This window comes from Globicephala melas, chromosome 16 (assembly GCF_963455315.2).
Source record: "Globicephala melas chromosome 16, mGloMel1.2, whole genome shotgun sequence".
In the NCBI taxonomy this organism is placed as follows: Eukaryota; Metazoa; Chordata; class Mammalia; order Artiodactyla; family Delphinidae; genus Globicephala; species Globicephala melas.
Window position 1 is genome coordinate 38,589,166 of NC_083329.1, and position 16,917 is coordinate 38,606,082.

The 16,917-nt window shown below is 37.8% G+C and overlaps 1 protein-coding gene across 2 annotated transcripts in view; it reads right to left on the bottom strand.

The window, feature by feature from the left end:
• Nucleotides 1-9,581, bottom strand: part of A1CF (APOBEC1 complementation factor) — a 48,754-nt gene extending 39,173 nt beyond the window's left edge. For both annotated transcript variants that reach the window (XM_030865560.2, XM_030865559.2), the window contains exon 1: nucleotides 9,483-9,581. In XM_030865560.2, coding sequence (XP_030721420.1) covers nucleotides 9,483-9,581 — 99 coding nt within the window. The remainder of the gene's footprint in view (nucleotides 1-9,482) is intronic.
• Between the last annotated feature and the right edge of the window lie 7,336 nt (nucleotides 9,582-16,917).

The following is a 16,917-nucleotide window of genomic DNA, read 5'->3' on the forward strand; positions in this document are numbered from 1 at the left end:
CAAAAAAGATTAACAGGGGCTGGAGAGGTGTTTAAGACATACCTTCAATGACTTCCCTCATCAGAAAGCGTAAAATAGAATTGAAAGTGGAATCATTCTCTCATGATGAAATTCAAGGTTATTGAATCCTCTGTAGGATTCAAGGTACGGTTCGGCTCTCTACCCTGCATCTCTGAAACAATGTTAAAAAAAGGATCACAGCTACTGAAGTCCTACCCAAATTCATGATTGCATGTTTCTGTGATCTCATTTTTTCTCCTTAGCCTACGTTAGAGAGCTCTCTTCGCGTGTCATAATAACATTTTAGTTGCTGAAGATGAAGAGCCACTTATTTTTGATTGCTGATTGGTATTAACAGGTAACAATTTAAAAAATCCTGAAGTTGTCTGCAAACAAAGTCTAAAGTTCAAAACAGCCATCGGTGCTTCTGTGTATTTGAGTCATGAAATTTACACCAGTTTTTAAGCTGATAAAATGGAAACCCTTATGTGCTTCTAGTTTAAGGGAAAACACTATAATGCATATTTTGCAAAGATTTTGAACCTTATATTGAAGACCTCATATATAACCAACTTTCTATTAGGCTATTGGAGGAGAAATTCATTGCTGTTTGAAAATAGCTCCTGGAATGCCTTTCTATTTCGTGGGATGCTGAAGTTCCCATCACATGTCAGGTACACACACTCTCCACAAAAGGATTCACAGAGCTGCTGCTTCATTTGGAGTCTTCCACACCAGCCTGTGGCATTGCTGGCTAGTAGAAGCAAGGCTTCTAAGGTGCTTGATAATTAAGTTAGCCTGTGGGTGGCTGGAGTGATAAGCTTAGGGAAACACGTGCCTGTGATGATCTACTGGTCCCACCCTGTTCTCATGCTTAGTGCCACCTATTTAAGGAATTAGGACATTCACCAAGTGCATGAACGATAAGTCCTTGGCTAGTGGGGACAGGAGCAGTTGGTGAGAACAGGCAATAGAAGAAAAAGTAGGACCCAGGAACTATATTTTACCATGAAGTCAAATTCCTTTTTCTGTCCCTAGGATTTTTGTGTGGTGGTTGGAAAAGAATGTCAATGCCACAGTGTTCCTCCATCTGCTTCTCACTGAGCTAGTCTAGTCGAAGCCATTTGTAAACTCTGGGATCCTAAGTTACTTATTTTTTATTGCATTATTTGTAGGAAAAATTGTAATTTGAAAAATACCCAAGGAAATTTACTAAAGTACATTATACTAAACCAGAGAGATTGGGGAGTTAACTTAGTTTGAGGCACACTTAGCAGAGGGATGGTCTCCTAATCAGATCTAGTGCCATGCTTTGTACCTTATTTCTGATACATATCTATTGAGGAACTGAATAAATTAGAATTAAAATATGCAGTTGCCGTGAAACTCCAAATAAGAGAACACACCTAGAAAGCACAGTTTGAGAAATGGGAATTAAAGTCTGTATTTTATTCTAGTTTGAGGAAATTGTTCCCAGGAACAGATTGATGACTGATTAAAAAAAGGAAGAGAAGGATGAAGCCCACTGATTTCTCATTTATCTGCTGTAATCTTACTGGATCTTTGAAATTAAGACACACTAATATCTTCACCGCTGAAAAGTGTTGTGCATTTTACAAATATTTTGGTGAATCAGTATCACCCAAGTGGTCCCCTCTGCCAAGGATGCTGTTTTGTCCTTGGCTCCTTGCAATGTTTGTTTGCTCTCATCTTCTAAGTCTCAGCTTCAATGTCATCTTGTCTGAAGAAGGCCTCCTGCCATTGTCATTTAACCTGATTTATGACATTCATAGCACTCAACATGATATGTCATTATTTTATTTCTTGTTTATTTTCTGTTTCCCCATGAGTAATTTTCATGAAGGCAGGCACCGTGTCTCTCTTTGTGGAATCAATAAGTGAATGAATGAGGGTTTAGACTTCATTTGGTGGGTAGGACAAGGAGGGGTGCTCCTACTTCCTTTAAGGAATCTTAAATGCTCTTCTATGTTATAGGAAGTTTTCTTTAAAAACTGTGAATTAGGCATAGAGAACAGACTTGTGGTTTCCAAGGGGGAGAGGGAGCGGGTGGGGGATGGATTGGGAGTTTGGGATTAGCAGATGCAAACTATTATATATAGAATGGATAAACAACAAGGTTGTACTGTATAGCACAGGGAACTATATTCAATATCCTGTGATAAACCATAACCATAATGGAAAAGAATATAAAAAAGAATATATGTGTGTGTATATATATATGTATAACTGAACCACTTTGCTGTACACCAGAAATTAACACAACATGGTAAATTAACTGTACTTCAATTTTTTAAAAAAACCTGTGAATTAACTTATAGCAGAGTACTAGATTAAGGATAAGAGTTGGGAGTCAGCAAACTTTCTCTATAAAACGCCAGATAGTTGATATTTTAGGATTAAAAAAAACCCCGACTTTTTTTTTTCTTTTTGCGGTACGCGGGCCTCTCACTGTTGTGGCCTCTCCCGTTGCGGAGCACGGGCTCCAGACGCGCAGGCTTAGCGGCCATGGCTCACGGGCGCAGCCGCTCCGCGACATGTGGGATCTTCCCGGACCAGGGCACGAACCCGTGTCCCCTGCATCGGCAGGCGGACTCTGAACCACTGCACCACCAGGGAAGCCCAAAGCCCCCGACCTTTTGAAATTGTGAGAATCACTCATAGCCTTCAATCACTACAAAAACAGGCTGTGGCCACATTTGAGTCGTGGGTCAGTTTGCTGACCTCTGGCTTATGTCTCTACTGAATTGTATAACTCTGGGGCTTGTCTTCCAATGTAAAATGGAAAGGGTTGGATTATACCAGTATTAAATATACATGTAGTAAACATATAAAGAATTAGAAATAATAGCCTAATGAACCCAAGCACCTATCATCCAGCTTCAATAATGAAATTTTCCTCATGAAATTTTCCCAACTTTTCTATTCCTAACCGAATGCTTCTTATAAATTTTTTCTACTTCATGAGATTTTTTTCCTTGACATAAAAATAATCCATATTCATTATAGAAAGTTTGGAACATAACACAAGGAAGAAAAAACTACTCTCATCAGAGATTACATTTCATTATCTCCCAATATTTGTGTGTGTGAATAATTTCTTAAAATATGATCTGTAAACTGATATATACAGTTTTGCATTCTAATTTTTAACATTAAAATTTGGACATTTCTGCATGTCTTTGAAATCACAGTTTTACATGACTATATAATTTGGAAATATAAGGGTGACATATTTTATATGACCAGTAATATTTTATTGGACACTTAGGATATGTCCAATATTTTTAAACAAATTCCACTATGATGAGCATCCTTATGTCTAAATATTTGTCCTCATTCCTTAGGTCAAAGACTATGGTCAGTTTTAAGGCTCTAAACAGAAAGGTAACACCCACAGCTGTATTGCTCACTTAATGCAATCTTATAGTGTCCTTTTAAATTCTGGGTAAATTCATTTTTATTTCAACTACTTGCTATGCATTTTAGGTCAGCTGCTACACCTTATACTTCTATAATGCCAAGGACCAACACTAACACATTGTGTTCAATAATAGGGACTAAGGAAACAAAACAGACAAACAAGAACAAAAAAACTTTGAGGACAACCACTGGATTAAGCAAGCAATGGGACTGACATACCACGTAAATATTTGTTGTAATAATTTTTAGAAAGTAGATTATCAGGGCTTCCCTGGTGGCACAGTGGTTGAGAGTCCGCCTGCCGATGCAGGGGACACGGGTTCGTGCCCCAGTCCGGGAAGATCCCACATGCCGCGGAGCGGCTGGGCCCATGAGCCATGGCTGCTGAGCTTGCGTGTCTGGAGCCTGTGCTCCGCAACGGGAGAGGCCACAACAGTGAGAGGCCCGCGTACCGCAAAAAAAAAAAAAAAAAAGATAATAGATTATCAGTAGGGTAATTGGACAGTGTTAATACACACCATATTTTAAATCACTTAAAAATAGTATATAAGTATCTTGAGTCTTCTTTAAAAAAATATTCAGACTACTTGAGGGTGATCTTTATTAGCTATATATTTAGCTTTCCTTGTAGTAGAATTAAAACTGATGTAAACTGACTCCACATTGGGTGGAAAGTTTTCTGAAAATGTTCATCTATGAAAATGTATTTTTCTAGATTTAAGGAGAAAATTCCAGCAGAAAGAAGCATCGCGTGTCGCAGAGTTGATGACCCACGCTAGTAACGCGTTCTGGAGGGAAGGTTCATCATAATGTGATTTTTTTTTTCCTTTGACTCTCAAAGACATGTATAGTAGTTTTAGAAAATCTGGGAAGTACAGTTAAGAGTGAAAAAGTGAGGGAAAAAAAGCCCCACACATATTTCATTGCCTGGAGAAAAAGTCTGTTTACCAGCTGACATAGTGGCACACATCCAAAATCTTTTTGTGTGGCATAATGCAACTAAGTTGAAAGTTTAACTTGTCAATATTACACAATTTTTATCAATAATATTTATTGAACCTGTATATGCAGAGTATTGCATTAATGTTCTTTTATTCTTTAAAGAACTTTGATAAAAATTTTAGCCATGAATTCTAAAGATATCCAATTGTTATTAAAAAGATATCGCAAAGCATATTTTCAAGCCCTCACAAGCACGTTTTATTGCATCAGTTTGTATATAAAAGACTGGCTCATGTTATTAAGTAACCTGCAAAATTCTATTTTTGACCACTGTATTTGTCCTGCTAGTGATGAGAGCACAAATTAGTCACCCTCTCTTTTTCGAATTCTTCTTTTGCAAGTATTCAGCATTCAGTATCAGAGACTGCAAAGAAGAGCAGAAGCAAATCCTTCAATCCCTAATTTAGCAAATACCATAACATTTAAAAATAGCATTTTATAGATATGCTCCCTGAATTGTATTAATATATTTACCTTCATTTGTGTACAGAGATTTTTAAAAAAGTAAACCCGATGTTCTTTTTTTTTTTTTGATGACGATACTAATGTTTTCTCTAATCCAGAGTAGGAAGACTGAAGTATTGAGAAGGCTAAAGGCTTTTCCCTAAATGGCAGAGTTTGAAGCTATGTCTCAATACATGCTGGTTTCCTCTTCCAATTAGACAAGTTTGCTGACCAGTAACTAGATTGAGCAGATGCTAGAATCACAAAATCTTGACTAAGAGTGGGGTAGGTCCTAGCCAACCTTCTGGGAAATTAAGGCTGAGAGCAGTTAAGGGACTTGAGTTTGGGATTAACATATACACACTACTATATATAAAATAAGTAAACAACAAGGACCTACTGTATAGCACAGGGAACTATACTCAATATATTGTAATAACCTACAATGGAAAATACTATGAAAAATAATATATATATATCACTGAATTACTTTGCTGTACATCTGAAACTAACACAACCTTGTAAATCACCTATACGTCAATTTTAAAAAAAGAATTAAAATATAGATCATACTTGCGTGTGGTAGGTACTGGGTTGAATAGCAGGTCTCTGATTTGAAGTCTTAGGTGATTTTCTACACTTTGCAGCCAAAATCAGAAGGTATTTTCCAAATCATTCAAAGTGGTTGACCCAAGTCATGTATATATTTACATCTTGATTAGAGGCTTTAGATCTAGATAGCTAGGTTTCAGAATTTTAGGTTTCTACATTACTAGAAAATTTCTGTTCCAGTAGTCATTCTGCTAACAAATAATTACTTAAAGTGAATCATGTTACAAAGTTTAAGCTCAACAAAATATTTTTAGCACGCTCTGCCATGCTAATCTCTCAAACTGCAGTCTTAAAGATAACATTATAACAGCTCTTAGTTCTGTAAATCTTGCCAGAAATTTTGGCCAATTGCAGTGGAATTAAGATGGCCTATAAATCTTGGGCAAGCTACCTAACTCCTTGAGCCTTGTTTTCCTTATCTGGAAACTGGAGATGATCATAGTAACTACCTCATAGTGTTGTTATTAGTATTAAATGAGTTAATACTCATTTAATACTAATATTAAATTACTAAATTTAAATTAGTGTTTAAATTATTAAATACTAAATTAAATAGACACAAAGCAGTTAGAATATAAATGTCCAGTAAATGTTTACTATTTTGTAATTGTTATTAACTTGTGATCTAAAACCTCTATTAATATTTTCTGAATGTAATTGAATATATAAGATCAACGTAATAGGCAGTTTGGCCGTATATTTTTAGGGGTATTATATTTGAAAACATTTAAAATGATAAAAGTAAAATAGCCTTATTGTTTTTTTCCTTTTTAATGCAAATGTTCGTAAATTATTAGGTTTATGAAAAGATCTCCATTGCTGTTTGAGTCTCTTTTAAAAATGTATTGTTATTTGCAAGCTTTTTACATTGTTCTAATATGTTAAAATTTTCTGTTCTGCAGAATTTTCTAAATGATCACTTAATGACTGTTTACGTTTCATTTGTAACAGGATTTTAAGATGGAATGGGATTATTTTGGCCTCTGGTTTGCATACGAAACTGTCACTGGACCACAAGCAGGACAAGGAGGTAGGGAGAAACTGTTTAACTGTTTGACATTCTTTTTTTTTTTTTTTTTTTCCGGTACGCGGGCCTCTCACTGTTGTGGCCTCTCCCCTTGCGGAGCACAGGCTCTGGACGTGCAGGCTCAGTGGCCATGGCTCACGGGCCCAGCCGCTCCGCGGCTTGTGGGATCTTCCCCGACCGGGGCATGAACCCGCGTCCCCTGCATCGGCAGGCGGACTCTCAACCACTGCGCCACCAGGGAAGCCCTGTTTGACGTTCTTAACTGAACATCCCCTACCCCTCCTCATCCCTGAATTTAGAAAATAATATTGAAGAGTTTGAAAGGAAGTTTTGGAGTTGACTCAAAGATATTTGGAGCCCACTGCTGGTGTGTTGTGAATCCTAGTTCCCCCTAAGTGGGAGGAATTTTGAGGTGCTTCTCAGCTAACCTAAAGCAGGGGAGAGGAGTAGGAAACCACTCAGAACTTGCTATGTATTCCCTGCTGTTGGGAACACACGAAGCTGCTGGGTCTAACTCAGTCCTAAAGTATCTAATGGCAAACAATGGGCTGGCCTCCTGCTTTGATGGTGGTGAGAAGGAGAGCTCGTTGCTTTGTGTCACGTGCACTTGCAGGTTTTACTGGGTCAGAATGTGTGTTTCCAGGGGACTAGAGTTTGGCCAAATGTAGGAATCAGGGGTCATTTTCCATCTTCTCCAAGAGGGATGCTTGGGGTGTCGAAAAGAGCTCTGCCAAAGGAGACTGAGGCCCAGGGAAGGAGCCTCTAGCTAGAGCAGAGTGTAGCCAGTTGAGAGACCCCTGGCAATGGATTTAAGGAGGTCTTTGATGACCCTACAGAGTATCCCAGGAGGTTTACACACCTGCTGGGCCCAGAGCCCAATGCCAAAATCAGTCAAGTAGAAACTTTCCTGTCCCCTCTCCTTTGCTTTCACCCCTTTCTTCTGCTCCAGCTGAGTCAGGAATTCTAGTTAGGAAACTGGTGTCGGAAACTATACTTCTGAAAGCATAAAGGAGAAAAAATAGAAATTGCCCTCCACCCTGACATGCCTGGAAAAGGGAAATGGCTTTCACTTGGAATAAAGTTAAGTTTTTATTCTACTGGACAAGACATATTCATTATTTAGTGGAGGATCTTTTATTAGCTGAAAGTTACCAGAAAAGTCATGAGACTTTCCCTGAATTTCATCTGGGGGGAATGAAAGAACCAGTGCCCAGAATAAAATTAAATGGACAGTTTATATTGTTTTAGGATTATTTCTCATAAAGTTCTGTTTGTTGAGTATACTTATATATTCATAGTTAATAATTTCCTTTTATACATTAGGTTTATGATATTGAGATATTAGAAATAGCGTCACACTAGAAAGGCTTATATGTTTTCATCATTATATTTCAGATCATTAAAGGTTTGTTTCCAGAGGGGAATATACTTATGTATGAATATTGACAAATTGGTTTTCAAAAGGGTTTAAGTGCTTTCCACTACCACTATCTTTGCATGAGTGTTTCAGATACAAAGCAGTTAAAAAGATAAACTGATATAAAACATTTTTGATTTTATAACATTTATGAAACTGCTGATTACAAAAGCTAAAAACATTTTTTCAACTAACTGTACCTGAGAAAATGTAAAAAATTATTATTCTAAGTGTATCTGTTTTATAGACTGTAAACTCTATAGAATTTCCTCTGTGGATTATGAAATACCCCTTTATGTGGGAAAAGACTGCATAAAAATTTTCAATCAAGCATTAATTTTGAAGCACATTAAATTTGGAAATGAAGACATTTAAAAGTTTAGTAATGATCCTAAAATAGACTTTTATTAAGTATTAAAAACTAATAATACATTAGTATCTCCCTTGACTTAAATGAAATTTTAGAAGCCTTCTGTGAAATAATACTGAAATCTTAAAAAAGTCTAAATAAATACTCTTCATTAGGATGAAAAATTAGAAATAACTTTGAGCATTATATTATCTCTAACAAAGTGTGCCATGACTTATAAGATTATTGCAAAATGTACTACATTTAGTTTTCCACTGATCTGACAAAGGAACATGTAATAAAGGACACTATTGTATATGTTATTATTACCTACTTATGACTTTCGTATTCATAATAGCACAAAGATTTGGTTAAGTTGGGAAAGTATGTGATAAAATATAATAGCTGAGCAGTAAAATACTTTGTCTTACTGTAAAAAGAACAACATTAAAAAAAAGCAACATTATTTCTTCAAGTAAGATAATTAACTTATATGTCTAAAACTAGTTTGTTTTTCAATATATCATAAGCTGTCTAACAGAGGTTATCATAAAGACAATAATAATGTGCAGACAATTCATAACAACCAGTGATAATGAATAGATAGTTTTAGGATAGTTTTTCTTCTTTCTTTTTCAAAAATGCTGAACATGGAGAGAAATTATTATATATCCTAAACAGATTGGATAGGTGTTATGAGAAAACATCCTGGAATAGCTAGGTTGACCAGATGGTCAGTTCTTGGATCCTTCATCTAGAAGTTGTTTTACATCTGCTGTCAAAAATCTCTCTAGAAACTAAGGCAAGTTCCTGGATAGTTTGTTTTCTTCTGGTTCTTGAAGCACCAGCTGGGTTCTCGTTCACTGACAAGCTCTGGGTGGTGAATTCTAGCTGCCTTTTCTTATACTAAACTGGCCTTTCAAAACTGTGATAGTCTTTATGACTGTTAACACTAGTTCTGCTTCCAAATGGCAAGGCAAAATTGAGTTGATAACCCAGAGTAGAAAGAACATCACCTGGAAGATCACCTACAAAACTGAAATGATCCAACTTCCTTCCCCCCTGGAAAGGAATGTCCAACTAAAGAGTCATACGACTGACCAATCACATTTTGCATGTTAGGATCGCTAATATTCCCACCACTCTGAATTCAGTGGTGAGTTTCAGCAGATGGCACAAGAAGTTCCTACCTGGACCAAGCTATATCCTGTGCGCTGGACCAGTGCGCGGAGGGCTGCTTCCTTCTGGGTGCCGCTCAATCCATCCCCGGATTTGTGATTTGATTCCATTGAGAGTGATTATCAGCAAAAAATCAGGTTAATTAGGGTTGCTCACTGAAACCAAATTTAAGATAAATTAAATAAATTACTATTACCAAGTCCAAACTTGTCCTTTTCATGAAGGATCTTTAGGAAACATTCTCTATAAATTACTCATTAAGGTTAGAGCAACTAACAGACACCCACAAACCAGGGCAGTTAAATATCCTCATTAAAAAATTTTTTTTAAAGTGTTCAATTATAGTTGAAATTTAGAAGTCAACACTGAATAATGTCCTTTTTCCACTTAGAATGCAGACCAGTAGTTCTCAGTCCAATTATCTCAGAATGTCACCAAATGCTCAAAAACAAATTCATTCTTGCCAATTAAAAGTATGAGGAATGGTCCTTGCAGATGTGGGAAGAAAGCACAGTTACTAAATCAAATTGACGAGAATGTGGTATGAAGATCCTGGAAGTTTTAGCTTCGTTTATCTATTCTGTCTGTTACCTGAGACATTTATCTACTTACTCTTCAAAGATAAATTTCTAGATCAGAGTGTGCTGGTATCAGATGTACAGAAGTCATCATGCAAACTACTCTGTAATAAAAATGTCACATGGGTTTTAACAAAATAAGAACAGTGGATCCTTTTGAATGGCGTTGGAAGGGCCTACTGACACCTGGATCGTATATCACATAGACCACTCAGAAAAGGACATGAAGCCCTTTGTAAAATCTAAGAAATTAGGAAAATTTACATATGCCCATGTTGATCTATGTAGATGTGAATATGAAACTTCAGCATTTCATTATCTATACTTTCTATCAGGGAACATGGTTTGAACCCCATTCCAAATCTGATGGTTGTTCAAATTCACAGGTTCCCAGCACAAGGACTTGTCCATGGTGAAGGTCCCAGGCTATGATGGTGCGAGCCCCTGGAGGCTCTCATGTACAGAGGGGAGTGCATTGACCCACTGGATTAGAGTGGGAGTGACTCAGTGAAGGTTCCGTGCTGGGATTTCTCTCTGCTTGTTGTACTCTGCCAACCAAGACAAAGGAAGCTCTTTTTACACTGATTTGAATCACATGCAAATATAATGTATTTCACTATAGGCCCTTTAAGAACTTTTCTGTTCTATGCATTGGGATTTCCCATACCACTTTGATTTTCATTTAAAGGTTCAGGGTAAAGGTACCATTAATAATACAAGGAATGGGTAAACAATTGGGTGACAAAAGTGAAGCCGAGATAATCTGAGTAAAATGCAACTTCGAAGTATTCTATTATGAAAGTAATAGAATAATATAGCGGAAACTAACACAACATTGTAAAGCAATTATACTCAATTAAAAATAAAGTTCCCAAACAATAGACAAGCATCATCTAGAAAGTAATATTTTCAATATAATTTAGAAAACCAAATTTAAAAAAAAACTAGATTCCAGCGAGAATATTCATTAGCTGTTACAGGGATAAAACAATTTCATGTTCTGTATATAAGCATGGCCATTGTTGCCCTAGACTTTTCTCATAATTCTTGCTCGCTTCTGACCCAGATCAATTCAGTTTTCAATCATTCATTCTCTCAAGAAGTATTTAGTTAGTGCTGTCTATATGGCAGCTTCACTCCCTGCCCAGCTTTAGGGCATTGTGTTTTATGGACAGCTGGCTAACTCAGTTAATACACCGGTCTGTATTGTCTGTTACTTTGCAAAAGGCAGTGTTTTGTTTGTTTGTTTGTTTTAATCTTTTTATCTTGACTAAGACAAATTGGAAAGTATTTTCTGATAATGGTGGTTTGATATATATATGTAGCAGTTCAGATTGGACATGTAGCTTTAGTGACACATTTATAGTGTAAGTACTCTTTCTATGGATACTACAAGGTAGGCATAAAATGAGACCTATATTCAGTTTTTAATCCTAAACTGCTGGTGAGTACAGTCATAGAAATCTCTATGAAACAATACAATCCTCTTAAAAGATAAAACTACAAAAGGCGTTTTGTGCCACTTGCAGCAGCATGGGTGGACCTAGAGATTACCATACTAAGTGAAGTAAGCCAGCCAGAGAAAGACAAATATGATGTTGTTTATATGTGGAATCTAAAAAAAAAAAAAAGATGCAAATGAACTTATATACAAAACAGCAATAGACCCACAGACATAGGAAACAAACTTATGGTTACCAAAGGGTAAAGAAGAGGGAGGGATGAATTAGGAGTTCGGGATTAACATATACACATTATTACATGTAAAATAGATAACAAGCAAGGACCTACTGTATAGCACAGGGAACTATACTCAATATTTTGTAATAACCTATAAGGGAAAAGAATCTGCATAACAATATATATATTCAGTTTTGTATATATATATGTATATATATGTGTGTATGTATGTGTATATATATATATATATATGAATCACTTCACTGTGATGTACACCTGAAACTAACACTAAGTTATAAATCAACTATACTTCAATAAAAAATATAAATTAAAAAAAGGAATTTTGAAGATTTACAAAGAAAAACTAGCCTTTAAGACTAGTTCTAACTCGTGCACTTTTCTCAAATGTTACTAAAATTGCCTTTTCATCAGGATACTCTCAAATGCTCCCACAGTGCTGGATTTAACCTGTAAGAGCAGTGAGGCCATGGATGGACTGGGGTCTGATGAGGTTAGTCTTGCATGTCTTAACAGAGGTTGGAAGGCAAAGTCTGTCGTCTTCTAGCCAAGTTGTAGGTTTGCTCTTTGCTGAACTTCATCTTCTCCATCAAGAGATAGGAATTCATGGTGAGACAAGTTTTATTTGTAAAACCTGCCTTTAGTTTTGGTTAATTATTAATAAAGGTGATTAAAAATACTTTGACATCAGAATGGTCTTTTGATCACACATAGGTTCACTCTGACATTATTGAGAAAATCTGTATAATATCTCAACATAGAATCAGGTCATTGGAAATCAGGACATAGAAACAAAATTCAGACTTTGCCTTAAGAGACACTTGATCTTCAATGTTTGTTTCTCAAAAACAACCCCCTCTTTCAACATTGACTTAATCTAAGGAGTGAACTCGAATCCAAGATAAATATTTTCTTAAGCAAGTCAAACTTCTGTTTAAAAATTTGGTCAAATTTGAAAGAAACGTTTTGCAATACATTTTCTAATTTAACACCTTGCAGATTCTTCAGATCTGAGCTACTGCATTTTGAAGAGTAGTTCCCAGTGTAATTTATTGAGGCAATAGAATTCAAAACCTATATATAGCAGGCATTAAGACCATTGGAGCTAAAGGAAAGCACTCATAAACATGTATTACTTATTCATTCAAAACTTGTTTACTGGGTACCCACCATCATCCAAGAATTTTTGAGACACTGGGAATCAGAGAGCAAAACAAACCCCTCTCTCCGCAAAATCTCATGGAGTTTTATAGTGGTTGTGAGAGACAGTAAACAAGATAAATGAGCAAAATATACACTGTGCTTATGTTAATTTCTGAGGAGAAAAAAATAATGGAAGAGCAATATGAAGTATATGTGTTGGGAGGAGGATGGAATTTTAGATAGTGTGGTCCTGATACAGTGAATTTGGAAAGGAACCTGGGCGAAATGAGGGATGTATTTGGGGGAGAGCATTCCAAGAAGTTGGAGGGCCCTGAGGTGGGAGCTTGTCGATGAAACAGTGGCCTATGTGGAGAGGATGGAGCTGAGTGAATGAGAGAATGGGAACTGGGGTCAGGGAGATAATGGCGGACCAGGTCATGAAGGATCTTGTAGGTCACGGTAAGGACCTTGGCTTTTGCCCTGAGATGTGAAGATTTTACTTATGTTTAACAGACTCACTCTAACCATCGAGAAAACACTGAAGGGAGTCAGGCAGCGTTGGGGCTAAGGTGAGGCAAGGGAGGTCAGGCAATCACTCTGATCCTGTTTTTATTTAAATTTTGCCATTTTGTTCATCATGGATTTTTTTCCATCGATTTTTATTTTTTTTAATTGCATTAAAATATCATTTGTCGGGCTTCCCTGGTGGCGCAGTGGTTGAGAGTCCGCCTGCCGATGCAGGGGACACAGGTTCGTGCCCCGGTCCGGGAGGATCCCACATGCCGCAGAGCGGCTAGGCCTGTGAGCCATGGCCTCTGAGCCTGCGCGTCTGGAGCCTGTGCTCCACAACGGGAGAGGCCGCAACAGTGAGAGGCCCGCGTACCGCAAAAAAAAAAAAAAAAAAAATCATTTGTCTTAATTACTGAGTTTTTTGATGGCTCTTACATTTTGCATTTGAGGCAGTGCCTCACTTGCCTTGCTCTGGTTAGAGGGGTCGAGGGGAGAAGCAGGGAGACCAGTTAGAAACACTGCGACATCCGGGTACGAGAGAATAGTAGCTTGGATTAGAGTGGTGATAGTGAGGGTGCTGAAAAGTGATCGAATCTTGGAATAGATTTTACAGATGAGTTGGATGCATCGTGAGAGAGAAAAACGAGGAGTTGAGGTTGACTTCGTTTCTTGGCCTGGGCAACTAGAGGAATGGAGTTGCCAGTTTCCTGAGATGAGGAATAACGAGTCTGTGGAAGAAGAGCAGGAGCTCAGGTGGAGGCACATTGATCTCGAGATGCCCATTAGGCAGCCACGGGAAGAGATTCAGTGCACAGTTAGATATCTGAGTCAGGATGTTACGGGAGATTTACAGACAGGAGATATCGATTTGGCAGCTCTCTGTGTAGAGATGATGATTAAGCTGTGAAATTGGTTGAAATCAGTAGGGACGGAGTATAGAAAATAGGTCCTACTTTGGGGTACTCTAACTTTTGGAGGTTGGAGAGACAAGGAGGAATCAGCAAAGGGGAATGAGATGAAGCAGCCGGGTAGGTAGGAGGTAAACCAAACGAGAGAGGTGGATTGGAAGCCAAGAAAAAAGAAAGGATTTTGAGATCAAGTGCGTGGTCAGGTGTGCCAAGACCTGCTAAGTCAAGGAAGATAAAGCCTGAATAGGGATGCGGACCCTAGAGCTAGACCTCCTGAGTTCAAATCCTCATTCTGCCTCTTACTCTGCGCCCTGGAAAAGTTCCTTAACCTCTTGGTAACTCAATATCTTTAACTGAGGAAGCAGTAACATTTCTCTGGGGGTATTGTATTACATGAGTAAATACGTTGGAAGGGCTTTGGACGAATTCCTGGAATGTAGTGAGTGCTAGACTATTGTTAGGCATAGATAAGTAAAATATAAAAGCAGAAAGGGAGAGGCAATCACCCCAACTTCTCAGAGATTGTGCAGTAAGAAATTCCAGAGGTTCATGGAAGAGCACGGTTATCTAGATGAGAATGGATGAGGGAAGAAAGGGGCAAAGAAATGGAAGTTGGATGGAGAAAGAATACAGGCAATATTATAGGAAAGAATCATGGACTCCTCTCCCCCCAGGATCAGTTTGCTCATTTGTGAATTGGGATAACAGGCAGGCTGTGACATTGCTGTTGTGAAGATGAAATGAGAACATACTTGTCAAGTGTTTAGTTAGGTCCAGCATACAGCAAGTACTCCCACCTGATTTACTGCTAATCACTCATGTTGGAGGGGAGGAATAGCAAAGAGATTGTAGAAAGGACCTGCTGGACATGACAGCACTTCCTTCTGTAATTTCCTTCCCTTCTCCTCCTTCCTTATTCATTCTGAAAATGAGTGAGGGAGGAGCTAATAATGCAAAAAATGAGAGGTCTCTTCCAGCTCTGCCAGCTTCCACTAATCTGCCCTCAGTGTCTCCCATCCTCTTTTTTCTCAGCAAAGTAATACTTTGTTCAAATGTGTACTCGCCACCAAACCTGCTGTATAAAAATGCTCCCCTCTTTTGTTCCTCTGCTTCCATTCAGTGGAAACTGAGTCTCAGTTTCCTATCATTTAAAATTTAGGATAATATTAGTTCCTATTTCATAGGGTTGTTTTTAAGGATTAAGTATTTTGAATGTATTCTTACTTAAAGTGGATCCTGACGATTACTAACTGCCCAGGAAGTGTTAGCTGTTTTATTATTTAATTATTATTATTCTAATTAATCTCTAATTCCAAGGGGTAGAATTGCAAAACCACTTGCTGGAAGGATAAAGTCTCAAGTTCTTAGCATGATACCTCATCTCTTCAGGACTAGCTCCCAGACTCCCCTTCCAGTGTCATTCACATACCCTGCCACTGGAAAGTCCCGTGTTTTCTTATACTTCTGGGCTCTCTGCTTCAAATGCCCTTTCCTCCTCTTCTCTTCCCTTCTCTTACCTACCATTCTCTTCTCACATTGGTCTCACTACATTGACCCTGTTGATCCTGCCAGACTTGATTGAAATATTATCTGCTCTGTGATGCTTCCTTTGATCCTATTTAGGGGTAATGTTAGGTGCCACTTCCTTAATGCTCTCAAGAAAGCTTGTACATCCCTCGGTTGTTGCAGATGGTACTATAATTATTATAGTTTAGTTATTACCTAACTAAACTGTGAATGTCCTGCATGTACGGACTATGTTGTACTCATCTTTACCCAAGAGTTTTAGCCTGACATTATGCTAAGTGCTCAGTAAATACTTATGGAACAAACCAGAGATTTTGGATCCGCATTTTATAAATGATAGTGACTTGCACTGGATCAGAAGTAAAATTAGTCTGCAGCTAATTTCCTAACACTTATTATTATGCTTGTTCCAGTCGCTTCCTGAAAGTTCTATCCTAGAATGAATTTGCTCTGTGTGAGAAATTGATTTGCATGGTTTCTCTGCATTTTTGAATGTGTCATTGTATTTGGGAGGGTAAGACTAAAATTGTGAGTGCAAAGTGATTCAAAAATAGTAGATGTTTGGATTCACTTTTCTTCTCAATGCCTTTCTGGTTTAGTATTTGCAATGTTAGTGCCTATTTGATGAAGATTAAAAGAACCTAGAAGTTATTGGGGGTTCAAGATTTCTGCCTTCCTTAAGTCTCAGATGGATTGGAGTGAACTGCTCACCTCATCACTTGGCTAATACTGATCAGTAGCAATTTCCAGAGTTCACTGTTGGGCAAGATCAGAGCTGCTGTTCCTGACCCTTGACCCTGATGTCCTCCAGTGCCAGTGTGTCCCGGCTCAGGGAAGGTGGCAGGGAACAAAATAAGAAGGAAGCTGGAGGAGAGCAGCAGGTAGGGTGGTAGATTATGACTTTTCCAAATCTAGAGCTGTCAGGAAGATACTGTATGCTGCTCTTAAATTATAACCCTAATCTATAAAGCAGAAAAGCATACATAAAAATTGGGCTCCCATAGAGAAGCAAGTTGTGGAAGGAAAAATATGATAATATGAGAGAATTTTGGGTGATATTTGTTTTCTAGGTTTGCCTGAAG